This window comes from Rhodamnia argentea, chromosome 7, assembly GCF_020921035.1.
Source record: "Rhodamnia argentea isolate NSW1041297 chromosome 7, ASM2092103v1, whole genome shotgun sequence".
Classification (NCBI taxonomy): Eukaryota; Viridiplantae; Streptophyta; class Magnoliopsida; order Myrtales; family Myrtaceae; genus Rhodamnia; species Rhodamnia argentea.
The window spans coordinates 8,046,117-8,066,938 of NC_063156.1; the positions used below are offsets into that span (position 1 = coordinate 8,046,117).

Below are 20,822 nucleotides of genomic sequence, written 5' to 3' on the forward strand. Positions count from 1 at the left end.
TGAATTTATAGTTCAACATAGTCCCTACATGTTAAATTTCACTCATATTCTTTTGCAACACTTGCATTTTGTTTGGTCCTGACTTTCTTGGCGTTATTTCCGCTCTTAATGGCGTGGCCAAATTGATTAACAGCGTGTTTAAGATTGAATAATTCTGCAAAGCATAGTTGAACCATAACGAAAGCTACAAAGGCAAACCAGGGGTGTCAGAAAATGCCATGGGCCAAATGAACGGTGAATGCGACAACAAATTGGCTGCATAACATTGTGCTGCCATACCTGGATCTTTCCGTCGTTGCTGTGACTTGTTTACCTTCCTTCTTCAATATGTTGAGAAAGGACTCTGCACGAGTGGAGGCAAAGGGACTTCGGGATGTGATGCAACATGAGTAAGGATCAGATCCCAACACTAGATGACACCATATATACAAAGACATGACATACAACTATCAAAACTCTCGGAGTTTCAGCAAGTTCTATCATAAGTGGCGATGGTTGCAAATACCGCAACTGGAGAATCCTAAGAGCAAAGGAGTTCGTCCAATGACCGATCCTTTCATGCTATACTGCTTTGTAATGTACCCACGATGTCAAGCTCAATAAGCCATTTCAATTATTAAAAGCTCGAGCTACTTCTGAATAGGCGCGAAACAAACCTTTACATTAACATTCAAAAGCCACTTCTTTGGCTGTTAGTTTTGAGAAAAGGAAGCAACATGACGGTCTAATCAGCAGTGTCTTTAGAAATCTCAAGGGAGGAAAATCATCAAATTAGAGCAAGCACAAAGTTCCTTAAGCGTATGCACAAGAACAATATCAGACGGTAGAATCCCTTCTCTGTAACAATCAAGAACAATATCAGACGGTAGAATCCCTTCTCTGTAACAATCAAGTGGGACAACAGCAAAAAGAGTTACTGCCTTTCCCACTTCACCACAGTGTTAGAAGGAAGGCAATCTTTTGCACTGTATCCTGCCTTGCTGCCTTTGTAACGAGAACCAGGTGAAGATGACTTTCCAGTTCCAATTGAAGTGGAATAGTCAGGTGCAGGCAAAGGGCAGTCCTTTGCCCAATGTCCCTCCTTGTCACCTTTGAAATAGGACGATCCACTTGTGCCGTAGCTTTTGCTGCTCCCGTAATTGAAGCTGTTATAGACCTTACCAGCACTTGAAGCGGAAGAATAGTCAGGTGCAGGCAAAGAGTAGTCCTTCGCCCAATGTCTCTCCTTGCCACCTTTGAAATAGGACGATCCACTTGTTGTGTCATAGCTTTTGCTGCCCCCGTAGTTGAAGCTATTATAGACCTTACCGGCACTTGAAGCAGAAGAATTGTCAGGTGCAAGCAAAGAGCAGTCCTTCGACCAATGTCCCTCCTTGCCGCAGTTGAAACAGGATGATCCACTTGTTGCGACGTAGCTTTTGCTGCCCTCGTAATTGAAGCTGTTATGGACCTTACCGGCACTTAAAACGGAAGAATAGTCAGGTGCAGGCAAAGAGCAGTCCTTCGCCCAATGTCCCTCCTTGCCACATTTGAAACAGGACGATCCACTTGTTGTGCCGTAGCCTTTGCTGCCCGTGTAATTGAAACTGTTATGGACCTTATCGGCACTTGCTGGAAGACTAGCTACTGGAAGACTAGCTACCGCAGTATGGTCATTGCACCATTTGAAGTAACCACAGGAACTTCCCTGCATGAAAATGGACAACAGCTAAGATTTACATACCAGAAAATTTCTTCAAAAGTACTCCTCCCATGAGTCCCGAGAGGTAACACAACACTTTATGGAAGTTCTAAATAGCCAATTATGTGATCCACGGGGCGCCATCAACTTCTATTGAAGATCTGAAGAGTCCAAGGTCATTCAATAGTCTCAAGTGTGCCAGAAGAAAGGACAACCGATAAAACCGCTAACATCACCAATACCAAGACAAATGCTTCACGAAAAAAAAAAAAAAAGGCCAATCTTTTTTTTAATCTGAATATTTGTAATATCAATCATATCCTTTTCTCAAGTTGGGACTGCAGAACAAGGCCACAAGGGGCTTCGATTTCCTCCCACCTGACATTTTGCTGTGTTCATATGGGATTAGGCACATCTTGTGTCATGTTGGAGGACATAAGTAGGGGAGTAACTTATTTTGAGATACAAGTAGAACTTCCAATGAGAATGTGCAAACATCTTTAACAAGAGTTATCTGACTAGTGGTGTGCAAAAATGTTTAACAGGAGTTAACAGGCTTATGCCGGTTAGGCTTATGCGGATCCTGGTGAAAGAGTCACGAGCCCAGCATCTACTACACAGTGAAAATAGCAATGGTCTTATCCAAGAAGTTCAACTCAAAACCCCCTAGCATAAATTGAATGGAGAGGGAAAGCAAATGTAAAAGCAGAGAAACTGTTGTTGTGTGAGAGAGACTATTGGAAATCTATAAGGATCAGGCCTCTGAGTGATACCTGATTGGCAGGACACTTATAGAATTGCTGCCCCACATTATTCCCCTTTTTTGCGGTTAAAATTAAGCAAGACCCAGCCCCGCATGGGCATAAAAGATCTGGAAATTGAGAGCTGCTGCGACTATCACTGGACATATTGGGCATGTAGGCTGCTCCAGAATCATTATCACACCACTCGAAGAAACCACAACCCCCATTTTCCTGTGTAAAAGCAACAGTTAGGGCATGAAGTAAAGACAGGAGCTCAATTGTCAGATTAGAGACGTTCAAAATATCCTTAGAACTTAGCTTCAGCCCAAACCACATTATTTCCACCAAAATTAGTTCAATGAAAGCTAAGTATGCTGGTGTACCACTTGAGTGACGAACAGAAAGCAAGAGAGGAGGAGAATGACAGTACAAAACATCATGACCCTTTTTAGTGCAAAAGGCAAAAGAAGCTTTCTCATATAATCAAGCCAGACCTTCTCAAGACAGTACAAACCAACTGGATGAAATAACTTGTTAGACCTCTATCCATCAGAATATTTAATGGACTCAACCAAGCTTTTGTTCACTGCTAATTGAGAGCTCGATAAGCATAAAAAAAAAAATGGAACCATTGTAGTCGGTCAATGCTCAAGCCAAGAAACAAGAGTCAGCTAGCATGAGGCAAGGCTTCACTTGGCAACACATAAGCTCTTCAGAAATCAGATGATCTGATTGCAACGTCTATTTTTTGGCTTCTTTGGCAGAAACAATAGAACTGTTGAGGACACAGAGATTAGTATTTCTTCAGTGATATTATCAAAAGCAAATTAAGGACCCACCGACCCTTCCCACAGTTTTTGGCTATTCTTTAAACCTCTTCTTTGTTCAGTTATAAAGATTGTGGTGGCATACAGGCAGCACCATGTAGATGCCATTTTGCAGAAGATTTGTGCAAGTTTATGGCGACATTGCAGCTTGTTGCGTAATTCTTGTGCAGCTTTCCGAGTCATGACTCGTAACTAGAATTCTCGAACACCCCATCGAGAATTTCTACACCTAAATGCTGTGCTATGGTAAAGCTAGCCACAGTTCCAGCTTCTCTCGGGAAACGGAATGTACGTATTTTCAATGAAAAACGAGAACGTTTGGGCATAAACTAAAATCATACTCTTGTCAGATCATCAAACATTCTCCATAAATCTCCAATCGCTGATCAATATTGAGATAGGCGAAGATCAATAAACGTACCTCTCTCACAGGACACTTATAAAACCTCCTGCCCTTGTTCTTCTCCGTATTCGCAGTGAGAACCAAACAATCGCCCAACCCACAGGGACACGCCTTCTGAAGCTCGCTCGATTGCGTCCCTCCTCCAACAGGAGCACTATCACAGTCCCGCGCCCAGTGCCCTAACTTGCCGCACTTGAAGCACGCGTTATCCCCGCCGCTAGCATTAGTGCCATCACCCGCCACGACCTTGACCCGACTTCCTGCGCCGACGAACTTGCTCTGCTGCTTGGGCCACGGGGCAGAGGTGTCTTCCCCTCTGAGAGCCGCGAGGTATGCTCCTTTGACTTGCGGCTTGACTTCTCTGGCATCGGCGGCAGTGGCGAATGAGGGCTTCACGCGCTTGACAGTCGTTTTCGAGGAGAGAGCGCGGGCTTCCACATCGGCGACCTGGGAGAGGAAGTCATGATCGGCGTCCTCTCCATCGTCGAGGTGGATGGTTTGCCCGAGTCCTCTCTTCATGGTCTCACCCGACGAGAGACTCTGCTGATCGTCTACTTTGTGATTTCGAATCTCCGAAGCCCTCCGGATTGGCGTCGGGTTTTAGCTCCATTTTCTCGCTCATCTTCTTTCCCGCCCTTTCTTTCCGCGTGTTTTCAATTTTCAAGCGTGCGGTCGTAAATCGCAAGTTGCCCGTACAAACGACTCCGTAAGTTTAGAAAGTATATATTAATTTGTTTATTTGCCGAATTTAGAATGTTATACAATTTCAAAAGATTAATATATAAAATTCGGATGTCGATATTTATTGATTTTTCATGTAATTCTACACACGCTGCATCATAATGATTTAACAGTAGACTGGGTAATTTTCATCGGATGGATTGTTTTCTTTATTTTTCCTAGTTATTATAATTTTTTTTTGGTAGAAAATAAATGTTAAATGAACATTTTGCTATTTTCTCAATAACTTGAATAGATGCTTATTTAAAATTGGCAAAATAAATGAAATTTTGGTTTTTGCTGATGTTGTCTTGAATTTTATCAAGTCAAGGAAGGCTTGAAGATATGTCAAAATGTTTCTAAAGATTTGGAGGATAATCATTAAAGATTTTTTAGTTAGTTTCTTAAACTGGTAAGATCTTTAGGATATCAATCTGAGGATCCTTTTATTTAGCTATTTTGCATCTCTTTAGGCTAAAAAATAAGAAATCGTCTCTCTCCCGTGGATGTAGGTGGATTTTCGCCGAACCACGTGAATCTCTATATTCTTGATTATTCTTGTTTTTCTTTCTTTTCATCTCATCTAGTTAGAGAGCTCTTCCGTTCATCCGTTCAACAGTTATCATGCTAAATGCCAATTGGATAATTGATTTTTGTTTCTTATGGCCAGTTTTTCTTCTGCTTTCTCTTCCATTGTGCATGAACTTTGCAACTTTCCTAAGATTGAAATATCAAGAAAATGTAAGCCCAAGTGATAACCCGTAAATGATAAAATGATATAATGAGAAACATGGAAAAGTTCTAGAGAGAAAATCCGAATTAGACATGACTCATAATATCAACATGATCAATTTAAAAATTCACATGATTTATTTTAATCCTTTCATCATTGCAATCGGAACTATTAGCATATACTTAAGGGACGAGCGGATTCCTAACATTAATTGATATGAACATAGTGACCGCTCGAGACAGACAAAGAACAAGCAGATTCGTAAAATTGTTTGCAAAAAACAGATGATGGCCAATCGGTAAGCAGAGCTATTCATTTTTGGATCTAAAATTAGTATTTGATTTGCATTCAATCGGAGATTGAGATTCACTAACTCACTCACTGTAGTCGACTGGTAAGGTCTCTCATGGATGGAATTTTCAATTGCTCTCGATCATTGTTTTTCGAATTCCGTTGCCCACGAACGTGACATTGGTCTTCTTAACGTCCACGTACGACTATATTCTCCAAATACTTCCCTCTTTAATGTAGATCACAAACTTGTACATAACAAGAAAGGTGTTAAAAAACATAGGTGTGAAACATTAATAGCACGCTAGACTGAAAATAGGCATGCACATACATGCATGAGCTCCTCCTAGATTACATCAAAAAATTAGATGTTAGAACTAATGAGAGAAAAGACTTTGCAAATTACATCTAAGTAGGCTACACGTGCAGGGTTCTTGCAAAGGTTCGTACAAGAGTCGTGAAGTGTGCTCGGCCTTGTAAATTTCTGACATTAAAAAATATCATTAATTACATAAGCTTTCAGGAATTGTACCACGTAGGTTAACATGACCGAGTCATTGTATGCTATGACTTAAAAGGATTTGCAAGATTAATCTTTGAACTCGAAGGCTGGGGTTAATATGATAAATTTTAAGGGTGGATGTATTTAAGAAAGCATTTAATACATTCCAGTCTTGAATTAGAGACAGAGTATCATTAAGTACATGATAAATTTATGAGTATGAAGTCATTTACCTCCGAGCCAAAAGAATACATGATCCAACCTATGAGACTTAAGGAAAGATGGAAGGGATCCAATGTTATATCTAATCCTAATCTAGTCGGCGTACGTGAGTCCCTCGACATGCTCATTCCCTCTCAATTTGTGATAAGTTGTTAACACCTAAATCTTGGAGCTTTATTTAGTTATTTATTGCATAGAAAAACTAGACTCCTAATAAAAAAATGTTATTGATTTTGACTTGCATGGTGAAAGCATTTGCACCATTAGTATTTGAAATCATAAAATTGCATTTGAATTAATGGACTGAGGCAATGGGGTTTTTGAGCTTCAATTAGATTAATTGGCCTAAGCCCACGGTGGCCAAAGCTATGTGTGCCAAGTTAGGAAAATTTGATTTTTCTTGATAAAATTTTGAAACAATGAAGCTGTATATTATCAAGATTTTTGGCCACGTAAAACAAAAATCGGCATAATCTTCGAGACATGCGTACTTAAAGCCCTCAAGGAAAGAATGTTTGGAAAAATAGTAACTTTGATTTGTGCTGTCTGACACTTTTACCAAAAATGTTTGGAAGAATTGTAGCATCGTATGATGTGAAGTGTGGGACATTTTTCATAATTGTGTGGTCTCGGAATTGTAATATGCAACCTCTAAATTGTAGAATTAGAGGAAAGTTATGAATGGTTCTTATAAACTTCCCACAAGAAAAAAAGAAAATTATTCCATAATCATGTATAGATTAACATGGATTATTGGATTTCACCATCTTTTGTTTAGTCGGAATGAAATAGTCGGAATGGAATATTTGGTCATGGAAATGATGAATTACCATGTTTAGTAGCACACTGGAATTGGAATACGAACTTTTTATAATTTGAAAAGATAAATTTGAGCAGAATTCGTGTAGGATTCGTGCAGGGTTTGTGCAAGACTCGTGAAATGTGTCGTGTTGTCAAGTGCTTGAATGGGTTCTATTAGGATTTCATTTTAAAAAATCCGATTAAGTTAAAATAATGGATTCAGGATATTTGGATGTTGTCGCAATGGATTTAGTCAACTAAAGCTAATCGATACGTCGGGGCGGCGACCACAACAATGAAACTAGAAGAACTGTCCATTGCCACCACGAACACCCTCTTTGGTTTCTCGTTCGGCTTGCGTGTACAGGCTGCATTGCCGCGTTTCCAAACGCAATCCATCATGCCATGTACATCGCAATCACGACTGGTCACCAATGCGCACGTATAGCATGTCCTGGTATCCCAAGAAGCTGCACCTGAAGAGCGTCGGCTTTTCCGAGCTGCTCCAAAAAGCCACGGCCCAATGCGTGCTCAGCCTTGCGAAAAATTCTCAATGGTGATTTCCTTAGTAAAAAACCCATTGCCCTCGACAGCTGCGTAGCAAGGAAAATGGCATTAAATTTTTTCTAATTTAATTAGGTACAACATGTAACCATATAAGATAACATAGCAAAGAGTTACTAGCATAACAACATACATCTAAAATTGATCTGTCGGCCACAAATTTCCCTCCCTAAGATTTTGGCTCAGGGTACAGATTGCTCGCAAAAAATGGGCGGAGAATAATAAAAGCTACGGTCCAAATTAATTATCCTCATATAACTAAAAGGTAGAACAGAAACTTGAATTTTCCATTTAAGTGCATACAGGTCACAAGATCCAGTAATTAAAAAAAAAAATCAATGGCGCCATTTTATGCTTTAACTTTAAAGGATGTGCAAGAAAACTCTTTTGAACTTTAAAATGATTGTGATTCGATAAAGAATAAGGTAAGAATTGCGTAGTAAATAAAGTTATCGCGTATTTTAGAGTCGTTCTTTTTCAGTTTTCGGAAAATTGAAAATCGGTGTGCACACAAGTCATGTACCAAAGTAACAAATACCTTAGTAGCAAAAAAACAATATAAAAAATTAATGTAAACACCCCAATATCTTGTTTCTATATCTAAAGAATATAAGCGCAGATGATAATTTTGTAAACGGTGAAACAAATATCAAGGAACACGAAAACTTCTAGGCAGAAAATCTGAATTAGTCGCCGCTAACAATATCAATATGGCTGATTTAAAAATTGGCATGAATTTGTTCACTAATATCCTTCTTCCATTGCAACCGAACTTCTTTTCCTTTAATAAGACAAGTCATTAAGTAAATTTAAAATTCATGTCAAACATATAAAAATAAGAATTGTTATTTATGGTTATATTCGAACTTTGGCTCTTTTACCTCGTGTCATGACAGGACAACTCACAAATTTAGAGATTGTCCGGAGTCGCTCTTTGTTTTTTGGTCGGAGTAGCTTTTTAATTTTGACTTTTTTTTTTGTTTCTATTTATCTCATTTTCACATTACACGTACTTTGACTTTTTTTAATTTTAAATATCTGAAATCTTGATAATATGTAAATGTGGATACGTAAACATTGAAATATTTTATTAGAGTTTTTTACATTTGAATCATACTGGATAATTTGATGAGAAAGTTAAAGAAACTATTTTTGACTTTTCATGAGTCCCGACTCCCAACAAACAAAGCCCAAGTTATAGAAAAATGAATGGTGTTCAGCAATCGGAAAAGAAAATCTTAAAAATTTTCAGTACAGCCACATTTAAAAATTCTAATAAAAATTTTTTAAAAAATCGGCTTAAACTTAAACAACAGTGTTAATGAGAAATGAAGCATTCAAACCGAATTAACTCGGCCTAATGATTTTTCTGGAATTTTTCCATAACTATAGTCCTTTTAAATTATCGGAAAAATTTTCGACAAAAAAGAAAAGAAAAGAAATTCCCGGCAAATTTCGTGTACGCTGACGGGCATAGCGCATCTCCTTGCACGTTGAAAAAGACGCAAGAATGTCCTCGGAAATATACCATACGCAGATATTCCTAGCACGCCTTTGAAGTTTGACGTTTGACCACCACAACAAGATTCCAATCTCAAGTAAAATTGAATTGCTTCGTACAAATTATGTTCTTTGCATGTCGCTTTCTATTAAACTGATAGAATAAGGCGATAGTTCCTGCCATGCTTGACCACATTTTGAACTTCGATTCTACGCATAAAGACGCGTTTTTTTGGCTACTTTTCTAATGCACGTATCACGTATTAAACTTGAACTTCTCCTCCCGTCTCATGACTCCTATAAGAATTTGTGACCGAGCTGAGAAGTCGTGGGAGGAGGAGGCATCATGACAGCAGTAGAGGCAGAACATAGAGACATAGTCATTGTTGGTGGCGGCATCTGTGGCCTAGCCACTGCACTTGCTCTTCACAGGTTGTTTAGAATCATACCCTTCTCGATCTTGCGGATTTTTCCCGGATTTCCATTTGCCATTTCACGGCCGATCTTCGTCCGTGCAAATATTGATGGGAACTAAGTGTTCTTACGCTCATGTTTGTGCAATGCCTGGTTTAACTGGCCGCAGGAAGGGGATTAGCAGCCTGGTTCTTGAACGGTCGGATGCTCTTCGGGCTACCGGGACAGCTATTGGCATCCAGACTAACGGTTGGCGGGCGCTCGATCAGCTAAGTGTCGGGTCGAAGCTTAGACAGACTTCACTTCCTCTCAAAGGGTAAGCACCCCCACAGCGAAGTCGGGTCATTCTGCCGCGTTACGGCGAGAACACCACATGAGCATATGGGACTTCACCTAAGAGTGGCCTTTTCTTCTTGTCTTGTTTTTTGCATAAGACTTCACTTCCTCTCAAAGTCTTGGGCACTAAGCCTTGTATTTAAGCAGGATCGTCACGCTATCCTAACAATAACGTCACGAAATAATTGGAATTTTCCTGTTCGGAACACTGAGTGTTTATACGTGGAAATTAACGAAAGTTGCGTCTGTGTCGCCAGATTTCGCGATGTGTCGGTCAACAATACTACAGTGAAGGAGGTTCCTGTCGGGTATGCTCTTGTTCTTTCTCCCTCTCTCTTTCTATCCGTACCGTGCTTCCTTTCGCTTGGGACTTTTGGCAATAGCAAAATCAACAGGAACAAAAGTACCTTCTAAAATTCAGCTGAACTGCAAATGCTGTTCGCGATATGAATTATGCTGAAATGTCCTGCAGATACTCTCGTGTTGATTGAACCAATCTGCAGAATTAGGATGTGGACTGACATTATATATGTCATATAAGAGATTGTTGAAACCGGAGTGAACGGGGTAATGGATGCTCGGTCAAAACTAAGTTTTCCTTTCCTTCTTGATTGCTCAGGCTTGGAGAAGCACGATGCTTGAGACGCAGCGTTCTCTTGGAAGCTTTGGCCGGTGATCTACCAAGCGGGACGGTACGCTTCGGAAGCCACCTGCTAGACATCGAAATGGATCCTGAAACTTCGTATCCTATCCTTCGGCTACAAGGCGGCAGCGTCATCAAAGCAAAGGTATCCCACTTCGAATATCATGATCAGTGCATTTAGACAGGAAAGCATGATCGAAGGCGGATAGGATACCGTTAGAATATCTCTGAAATTGAAACAACTGAGTGATCAGTCTCTCAATGTGGATTTCGCAGGTCGTGATCGGATGCGACGGAGTGAACTCCGAGGTCGCTAACTTCTTAGGTTTGAGGCCTCCAAGAATGTCCCCCACATGCAATGTGAGGGGCTTCGCAATTTATCCGGATGGGCACGGTTACCCTCACGACTTCGTCACGATAAACTATAATCGTGTTTTTCTCGGAAGAATCCCCCTCGATGAGAAGTCGGTCTACTGGTTCATAGCTCGGCCTTGGACACATCAAGGTAACTCCTTTTCTCACGCCGTTCTCTTCCAAGATTCACATAGTCCTCGACATTCTTTTTGACTGGTTTTTTTTTGGGGATAGCCATGTTGCCTTCAACTTCGTTATAGTTTGTTGATCAGCAAATTTGCCGTAGAAATCTCTGTTTGATGATAGCTAAGCAAACTCAATCTTGCGATGATTTTGTGTCATCATTTGACAGATTCAACCATCTCAAAGAACTCTGACCTGATCAAGCGATCGACCATGGAATCGATGCTTGGCTTCCCAGCAGAAATTCTGGAGATGATCGAGAAGAGCGAGCCCGATTCGTTGTCCCTGACAGGCACGAGGTACCGTGCGCCGTGGGACGTACTATTTGGGAGCTTTAGGAAAGGAACTGTGACCGTTGCTGGGGATGCCATGCACGCGATGGGCCCGTTCCTAGGACAAGGCGGGTCTGCCGCGTTGGAAGATGCGATTGTGATGGCTCGATGCTTAGCGCCGCATATGACTTCCCTAGACCACGGGGAATTAAGCAAGGAAAGAATAGGAGGTGCATTGGACAGTTATATAACCGAAAGGAGGATGAGGCTGGTCCGGTTGTCTGCGAAGACTTACACTATCGGGTCGCTGCTCGAGTCGACCTCACTGGTTGTGAAATTGATCTGCATTTTGGTGATAGTTTTGTTCTTCCGAGACCGGCTCGGCCACACGCGATACGACTGCGGTCGACTGTGAAACCTCGGAACGTTCTTGTTGGTGCTTGTTCTTTGGATGTGCTCTGATATATATATATATATATATATATATATATATATATATATATATATATATATATATATTTTGATGACCCGGGGAACCCCCGCACGGCCGGCAGCCGGGGGGTAAACCCTAGGGACAACACGTGCTAGCCACCACACACGTGTCACCGGGTAAGTCACCCCGCGACGCTTACGGGATTCGAACACTCGACCTTTTGCGAGAGGAAGAGTGCGCGAACCAGCGGCGCCACCCAGGTGGGTGGTGTGCTCCGATATATTTGATCTGTGTCTTTGGCTGTTTTTTTATTTTTTGGGTCAAATTATCTTTGGCTGTTTGATTAGTGCTGAATTGCTTATTCATTCGAATTCCGTTTTCTCTGATACAAAGATTGACTCCGGCGACTGAGAGAGGGCATTTCTATACCACCGCCAGGCTAAATCGTGGCAAGGTCGTCGGGCCAATCATACTGCCGACGATCAAGAACCGATGATGATCGTCTCTCGTCCGACGGCGCTCGTTTCGGGTTTAGTCCACAGAATAGTAGAAAGGCCCACGAATGAGAGGTTGCTCGTATGCTTTTGCGTGTTGATAGATGTACTCTCGGTAACATATGCCCTCCAAAACCGGATGCATCAATGAGATTATTCAGTCATTATATTTTACAGACATTTAATTCAGGAAATTTATATTTATTAAACAATGAGAGTACTCGTGACTTCACCCGCTATCAACGAACCCACTTTTCGTCATGCTTATTATTCGGAAAAATTACCAAAAAAGTCCTAAACACTGCTCCTGTTTAGTCCTAAACCTTTCAATTTGGCTAATTTAGTCTAAATCTTTTGATGATATGCCAATATTGAATACGATCAATTTTAATTGGAAATTATTAACATGAATGCCGACTATATAATTTGTCAATTTAAACCTTCTGATAACTTGCTAATCTAGCCAATTTGGCGAGAAATCGCCGATGTGGACGTTGGTCATCCTATGTGACACGATCGGCACCGACGGGCATATTTTTTTGTAATTTTTAAAACAAAATTCTGAAATTTTCCCCTTTTTCATTTTTTTTTGTTACTTTCCTTTTGCTGGTCCGTGGTATCTGCGATGACTAGTGGGTGTTGCCGACCACGGATAAGGGCGTCGCAGCCCAGCTTGCCTCACTTAAACAATGAGAAGAAAGAAAAGAAAAGAAGATGGAAGAAACATTAATAACTTGCAAATATTGTCAATGTTAGCATTGATCATGTCATGTACGAGAGAAGTCAAATAGGTGGGTCGGGTCGGGTCGAATATGGTATGACCCATATTGATCTATTTGACATGTTTTGACCCATATTCATACAATGGAAATTCAATGACTCATACCTGCTCCGTCCCACACCCCACCCACCCAACCCGTATTGACACCTCGGTGCTTCTTCGCCGCCACCCCCTCCCGCCCGCTTGAGCCACCCGCCTGCCCACCCGCTCGCCCGCCGCCGTCGCCGGCCGGATCATAGTCGGTGAATGCTTTTTATACAAGTTCTTCATAAGGTACACACCAAGTTTTTACCTTCCATATCCTGCATCCGACATCCACTGATAGGTACCCATGGATACTCTGCTGTACCCTCTTTTCATTGTCTTGCGGTAGATTCTGCTGGCGGTTTCTCGAATTGAACTAAGATCCCGAGAGCTTGTGGGTGTTTGTGTGTGAGTATGAGGAAGAGGGAGGAGATCTACCCCCATGTCCATGGCCGCTCCTCAGCCCCGACGTCCCGATCGCTCCGCAGCTGGTACGTCCCTAATCTTCACCTCCCTCAATTTGATCTCTTGATTCTTCTCAGCGTCAGCCTCTGTTCATCTGGTGGCATGATCCGTGAACCTAATTCCACCCCTTTTGCGCCAGATCTCTTGCCCCGTGATCTTGTGGGAGAGCTTCATGTGGCTCAGACATTCTGCGACTCAGTGTTCTGTTCCCGAGAAGCCGAATTTGACTGCAGAAATTTTGAACAGCTTACCTGGAACTAGAGGTGGCCGATTCCGTGGAAGCGCCGGTTCCGGTTCCACAAAAAGGTGGAGCCGGAACCGGCCCTTGAAAATACCGGTCCGGTTTCGAACTAGAACCGGCGGTTCCGGGCTGGTTCCCGGGCTGATTCCTTCCGGTTCCGTTTTTTAATTTTAATTTTTAAAATAATAAATAATAAAATAAACATAATAAATTATAAATTATAAAATACAATCAAATTGTGCATTATAATAAAATGTGGGGAAAAAAGAGAGAGAGGAGGGATAAGCTTGAACTTAATGAATTATCATTAAGCGCCTACATATCTTCTTGGGGATAGAAGAATCAAAGCCCATGTAGTTCTTTTACCTTTGATAACTCCAACTTACCTCATCGTCAATCGTCGCTACCCGTTGTGGTACCCATGGCGGTGGTATCTCCACAATCCTCGCTAAAAAATTCGTGTTCTCGATCCAGTTCTTTGTGTCGAAATTTCGTCATCGTCCAATCGTCGACACAAGCTTGAGCTTCCACAGACTCCGGACTTAATCTTGAATGGCGAGAGTTCAAAACTAATCATCCAGCGCTAAATATTTGTTCAATCGCAACTGTTGAATAAGGGGTTGCTAATATCCGGCGAGCGATGAGGGCGAGAACCGAGTAATCGATTTGGTGGCTCTTCCACTACTTTAGGATTTCGAAATCTGTACTATATTCTGCATCACGAAACTCAAATTGAGTGGTTAAATATTTTTCTAATTCAGAAATACTACCTGTTGCCCTTTTTTTATTTTTTTTTGCCTACTCTTGAGCATATTATACCATCTACTAAGTGAACTACCACCTTCGCTACGTGAGGCAGTAGATTGTAAAGATCCGGAATCACTTAAACCATATCTACTACAAAATTCTTCATATAATACTACTATAGATTCTTTAACATCTCTTTGTATATTTGAAATATCTATTGAATCTTCCAAATGTAAACAATCATGATAATACACATTCAAATAATCTAGTAAACCATCTAATTTAATACATTGATCAAAAACAATACCAACTAAATAGACAAGAGGAATTTGCAAATAATAATGCAACTATTTTTCTCGCATTACTAAAATAGTTCGACCTAATTCAGTATCATTTTCATATTCACTAAAAACATTACCAATATTAACACACTCTATTAAAAATAAATGCGTAGAAGGATAATAAATACCAGATAAAGTCTTAGTAGCATCATTAAAAATTTTCAAAAAATCTAAATTTTTTTTTGCAAACGTCCCAATGTTGCGAAAGTAAAGTAATTTCGGGAATATTTTGTGAAATAAACATACATAATAAATCTTTGTAATCAAAAGTTTGCCGAAGCAACTCGTAGGTAGAATTGCAACGAGTCGGAATATCTTTTGGAAATCTTCTTGCCCTTCTCCCGTGTTGTTTACAAAAATTTCCTCATAATTTCATAAAATGAGGACGACTCCATAAAAATTTAATTGCACCATTTATTGGGGCGAGGGAAGTGTCAAGAGTTCGTAAACCATCTTGTACACATAAATTTAAAACATGGCAAGCACATTTAATGTGAAAAAAATTGTCCGCCAAAAATGGGTTTGCAAATATTTTCTAATTCGGGAATAGAAGCGGTATTTGCGGTGGCATTATCAAAACCAATTGAAAATACTTTATTTATCAAATTATATTCTTCTAAAACTTGTCTAATTATTATATAAATATTATTAGCATTTCATCAAAAACTCGAAATGCAATAAGTTTTTTTTGAATGGTCCAATTGTCACCTATTCAATGACACGTGACACCCATATAAGAATGAATTTTCCAAGGATCACTCCAAATATCGCTACCTACATGCACATGTCCATTGAATTTTGCAAAAAATTTTGATAAAGATTTTTTTTCCTTTTTTATAAAGATGAAAAATTTCGCGTTTAAGAGTACTTTTTAGAATAGTTGGTGCTTGCGAAACCAACGCAGTATTTATCAAATATTTCAAATTAAAATTTTCACCGGTATTAAACGGAGCATGATTAAAGGCAACATATTCAGCTAATGTTTGTTTATAAAGTGCATCGGTGTAACGGAATAAAGGATGAGGATTAGGAGTGGCGTACCCGGAAATTTGTTGTTGCGTATTGTCCATCCCCGCTTGCGTTGGATGTTTTTTCGTCAGATGCCGACGGAATGTTCCATAGTCGTCTCCTTTCGTAAATTTATATGTTTGCGAACAATATTTACATTTTATATTATATTACCTTCGCCTTCATCACGTACCTTGTCGAAGTGTAGCCACAAGTCGGATGTACTATCTCGGCCCTTCCATTCTGGCTTATTTGCCGTTGACGTTTCTTCGACACTAGTAGGAGGATGAAGACTTTCTTGTGTTGAGATGTGCTCGACGTTCGGAATCGGGACATAGTTGATATTATCGTCGTTGTCTTCCCAACATGCATACTCACAAGGATCATATTCGGGAATGGGATACTCGAAATCTTCCATAGTCATCTTACCCTTTAAAGCATTTCTGCTTCCACTTGCCATTTTTTAGAAAATTGATTGGAAATCCGATTGAGAAAATTGAGGCGGGATTAAGAGAATTGAGCTAATTGAGAGGATTTGAGAGAATTGTTGAGAGGATTTGTGATAAAAATGAAAGGGGGAGGATAGACATTTATAGGCAAGAATTAAAAACAATTCATTTTTTTTTAATCAACGGCTCTTTGGGCCAAAGAGCCGTTTTTTTTGGGGGGGCCCAAAGGCCCATTTTTTTTATTTTTTATTTATAAATAACGGGTCGGAACCGGCGGTTTCGGGCCGGTCCCACAATTATGGAACTGTGGGCCCGGTCAACGGGCCGGTTCCGAGCCCACGGTTCAAAATGGCCATGTCTACTTGGAACCGGGAATTTGCGGAAGGCACGAGCGATAAGGAGGTGCGAGCTTAGATCACGTGGATCCCGGTCCGCTTGGAGACGTAGGAAACCGAGGCGAGCAGTGAGGACCTGTCAAAATCAAATGAATTCCTGCCCGATTTTTGCTCCAAGACGGCGGACCGATGGCTTTGCTCCGTCCGGCAGTTTAGGCCATGGCGGTGGTGCGGAGATGAAGGAAGGTCTCGACGATTTGGCGGCCGTCGGCTTCCGACCGCACGTATGTGGCGGATGTATGTCTCTGTTGATGTAGCAGTGGGTGGGCGGCGATGGCGGCGGTAGTGGGTGAGTGGTAGGGACGGGCGGCCGCGGCGGGCGGCAGTGGGCGGCGGCGGTAGTGGGCGAGCGACCGTGGTGGGTGATGGCGGGCGAGCAGCGACAAAAGCGGGAGGCTTAGGAAGCTATAGCATATGGGTCAAAAATAGGTCGAAAATGGGTTGAGCTAAAACCCATATTTGAATAGGTTTTATAATTTTAGACCTATATTTGACCCTTTTTTAAATTTAGTGAACCCCGTATATGACTCAAGTATATAAAAAGTGAGTTAAAAATAGGTCTATGACCCATATTGCCACATCTATGTACAACAACCGACATACACGTTACTGATTTTCTACTAAAATTAACCGAATGGATTACATTGGCAAATTGTCAGAAGCTTCAAAATTTGCAAAAATTGGCCATGTCGGTGTCGGCCGTGTCGCGTCGGACAGCCGCATCTACATTAACGATTTCCAGTCAAAATTGATAGAGTGTATTATATTGACAAATTATCAAAATGATTAAAATTAAATTGACCAAATTAAAATATTTAACACTGAATTTGCACAAATATATTTTTCTGGTAGTTATACTCTTATTATTCTGTCAACTTCGTCCGTTCTTTAGTAATTCCGAGTATATTAATTTTCGTTCGAGATAATTTATTTGCAATGGAATGAATGGGATCAGGATGGCATAACAAAAAGGGCACATGTGACTTTGGGGCCTAAGAATTGGTACCACAGCCAGGATAACGACCTCCCTCGGAAAGGAAACATCTCTTTGACAAGTCTTCTTCTCTTTCCCGGAAAAGAAAATTCACATTTTCCATGCAAATCTCTCCCTCGTACCTAAGAAAATATCTCTCGGTGTTTTCTATGTTTTTTCTCTTGTCAGTTTCTCTTTCTGGTTCATTAGGCTGAGATTCCTTGTGTTCGGCTCGAACCGCAAAAGCTAAAAAGTCAAAAGCCGCACGCCAAACATCGTCACGTGAATCCTTGTGAGATGTGACCAAAAAAAATGCTTGCGAGAACTTCCACGAACATCACACGTACATGGTCCAAATCAACACTTTCCCGGGAAAATTTTACGGCGATTTCCAGCTAAAGTTGCTAGATGGATTTAATTGGTAAAGCCTTGGAAGATTTAAAATTTAATTAGTAAAATTGAAATGTTTAAGATAGAATTAGTCAAAATACAATAAATTTATAACTTTTTGAATAATTTTCCCTTTCCTCAACGATTGCTCCGAATTTTATTGGATTTTGCAATCGATGCGACCAGAGCGGAATCATCCATGATATCTCGGTGAAATGTTCACGTGAGGATGATGTGGTTGAAGGAATTTATCGAAACCGAATTAGACGATCACACGGAGAATCAAGAAAAATTGGAATGACGCACGAGATTACCCGAGTTCACCCCAAGATTAGGGCTACGTCCCGCAAAGAGATTTCACTATATTTTTTTGATTTACAGCCAATTCTTGTTTACATAATGATAAAACTGAGCAAAATATATATTCCCCAAAAACGGGCTAAAAAACCTAAAACTTCTTTATTCCAACCATACGGGCCGGCTTAAATAAAACTGATGGTTTTGAAAGAGATTTTCGGTGTAAATTTTTTGGTGCTATTTATGATGGTTTTGAGAAATGTGATCGGTTGTTGTCGGCCTTAGGAGAAATCTGGGGTTTGGTCGGTGTTTAACTTCCCTTGTGCTTTGGAGTGACCCGTCTTGTCAAACTATCCAAATTCCTTTACTTATTATTCGGACTAAATGAGCCCTAAATCGAAAAGACCCGAAATTTCGGTTAAATTTCGGTTCAATTTAGGAGCTGCATGATAACACTTTTGCTTTTGGATTTCTCTCGTCGAAGTCAATTTGGCGGGGAAATCCGTTTAGTAAAAAATTTACCAAAATAGAAATCCGTTTGGTAAAAAAATTGACTTTTTGTAGGATTTTTAACTTATGATAGGATTTTCAACTTCCGGTGAGATTTTTGGCCAACTTTGAAAAGTAAAAGATTTTTACTTCTCTTTAGAATCACTTTTTCAACCATACCGACCTTCGCCCGTCCACCTCCATCGTTCGCTCGCCGATGCCGGTTGAAGATTTTGTTAATAATGTTTCAAAAGTAAAAATTTTCAACTGTTACTAAACGAATTTTTCTGATCAAAAGTTAATCTGAAGTAGAAGTAGAAAAATCAATTTTTGCTTTTGAGGAGAAGTAGAGAAATCAACTTTTGATCAGAAGTTGATTTACGATAGAAAAGTATTACCATACTAGCCTTTAGATATTTTTTTTTTATGCCCTTCTACTTCTCACCGTACCGAATTTTCGATATGTGATTTTTCTAATACCTTAATAGCGAAAGCGGCTTGACTGCGGCGACGGCGGAGCAAGACCTAGAATTTTGTTTCAGTGGGCGATTTAGCATTTTAGAATGATTGGACATGAGCCTGCCCTTGAATTGGGGGGGTCTACATCGGGTAACTGACAGAACGAGGGAGCTCTTTGCCCGAGGAATTGCGCACTTGCCATGTGGAACCATTGTCAAACGTTGTTCACGTGCGGCAAAACGCGAAGAGGCCAACGGGCCTGTCGAACATCGGGTGTTGCCTTTGTTTTCTCTAATTAATGCTCATGCACGCACGTTAGTTCTTGAACCTTGAACAAACATTTGGCGTGCGTTCCAGCTCCTAAACGCATTCCATTTTGCGATCGTTTTATTCCGATCTATCAGATGCTCGTGCTAGTTTTTCGTGCCATCGAAAATAAAATGTGACGATTATTTTGACCGGTGATTATCGAGCGCGTCATAGTACCATGGGAATTAATCCCCGCCTAATAACACGAACGTGCTAACTAAACACCCGGAGACATCTAGAATATGCTGTATTTCCCAATCTCAATTTTCCATGAGCCACATGAGATTGGGCACCTCTACGATACGTTGGTTGTGACCGTGAATCAAGCACAAAAATGTCACAACATGTTATAAGAGATTGTCTATGATATCACGACAGTTCGTTGCAACCGGGCATAAGAGAGTCGAAGAAAACATCGTGGCATGATATATTAGCGTACCTAAAAATATGAAAAAATTACCAAAAAAGTCATAATCTTATTGCAATTATGTCAATTCAATCCAATCTAAATTTTTTTTTTTGCCAATTCAGCCTTAAACATTTTGCATTTGTGCCAATTTAGTCCATTAGACCAATTCTATCGACCAAGGCCGATATGGACTTTTTTTAATTTTTTATAATTTTTTTCATTTCTTTAGTTTTTGTTTCCCAGACTTTAGGGCCGATGAGAGTCCGAGAAAAAAATAAAGAAAAGAAAAAAAGAATTTTTTTAGAAAAAACAAAGCCTTATAAAATATTACACGTCAGCGCCAATCAGTCAAAAACGGTTGAATGGACTAAATTGGTATAATGTAAAAAATATATGACTAAATCGACACAATTATAATAAATTTAGGATTTTTTTTGGTAATTCTCTCCACTCCACGTGAAATTGTACTTCACTAAGGTCCCTCCGGAATTCGGAAACTTAATCGCATGGCTAAACGTGGGCATCTAGGGTAAACATGTTGCATTTCTTTAGACCACGTGAACGCAATTATAAAAACTCGTCTTCCTCATTCTAATTACCAGCCCCTCCATTAGCGGAAAATTAGGGGAAGGAAAAACTTTCCAATTTTAGTAACCGTTCCGAAAGCAAAAGCATGTGAATTGTGGGAATTTCCGAAAAATCCATTTTCATGTTTTTCTTTCGTCCTTTTTCCGGCACATGCTCCCCCGCTCGTGTTCCACGTGCGCTTTTTACATGGCGGCCGATATTTTCTGCTCGTACGTTTCTTTTCGTTCTCTGCTACGTCCAATCGCTTTAACTCCCCCCAACATCACCCCAAAAAAAAAAAAAACCGAAAAAAAAATTTAAAAAAAGGAAAAATATAACTCCAGTATAAATACCGCTACGAT

General features: G+C 40.3%; 2 protein-coding genes across 4 annotated transcripts; one reads left to right on the top strand and one right to left on the bottom strand.

The window, feature by feature from the left end:
• Positions 1-576: 576 nt before the first annotated feature.
• LOC115752528 lies at positions 577-4,213 on the bottom strand. 2 transcript variants are annotated; one of them, XM_048283146.1, is made up of 4 exons: positions 3,673-4,213; positions 2,455-2,655; positions 894-1,687; positions 577-851 (listed from the first exon to the last, which is right to left on the bottom strand). In XM_048283146.1, exons 1-3 carry the CDS (start codon positions 4,171-4,173, stop codon positions 914-916), a joined length of 1,476 nt encoding a protein of 491 aa, XP_048139103.1. In that variant the 5' UTR covers positions 4,174-4,213; the 3' UTR covers positions 577-851; positions 894-913. The 2 variants fall into 2 exon arrangements, with proteins under 2 accessions (XP_048139103.1, XP_048139102.1); XM_048283145.1 differs by having other exon boundaries at positions 577-832; positions 876-1,687; positions 3,673-4,212.
• A 5,058-nt stretch (positions 4,214-9,271) lies between these two features.
• On the top strand, positions 9,272-12,035 carry LOC115752529 (monooxygenase 1-like). Of its 2 annotated transcripts, none has more exons than XM_048283162.1 (7): positions 9,272-9,419; positions 9,571-9,717; positions 9,995-10,045; positions 10,357-10,525; positions 10,657-10,885; positions 11,087-11,658; positions 11,963-12,035. In XM_048283162.1, the coding sequence occupies exons 1-6, from the start codon at positions 9,334-9,336 to the stop codon at positions 11,602-11,604; spliced, it is 1,200 nt and encodes a 399-aa protein (XP_048139119.1). In that variant the 5' UTR covers positions 9,272-9,333; the 3' UTR covers positions 11,605-11,658; positions 11,963-12,035. The 2 variants fall into 2 exon arrangements, with proteins under 2 accessions (XP_048139119.1, XP_030546620.2); XM_030690760.2 differs by having other exon boundaries at positions 11,087-11,655; positions 11,960-12,021.
• The last annotated feature ends 8,787 nt before the right edge of the window (positions 12,036-20,822 follow it).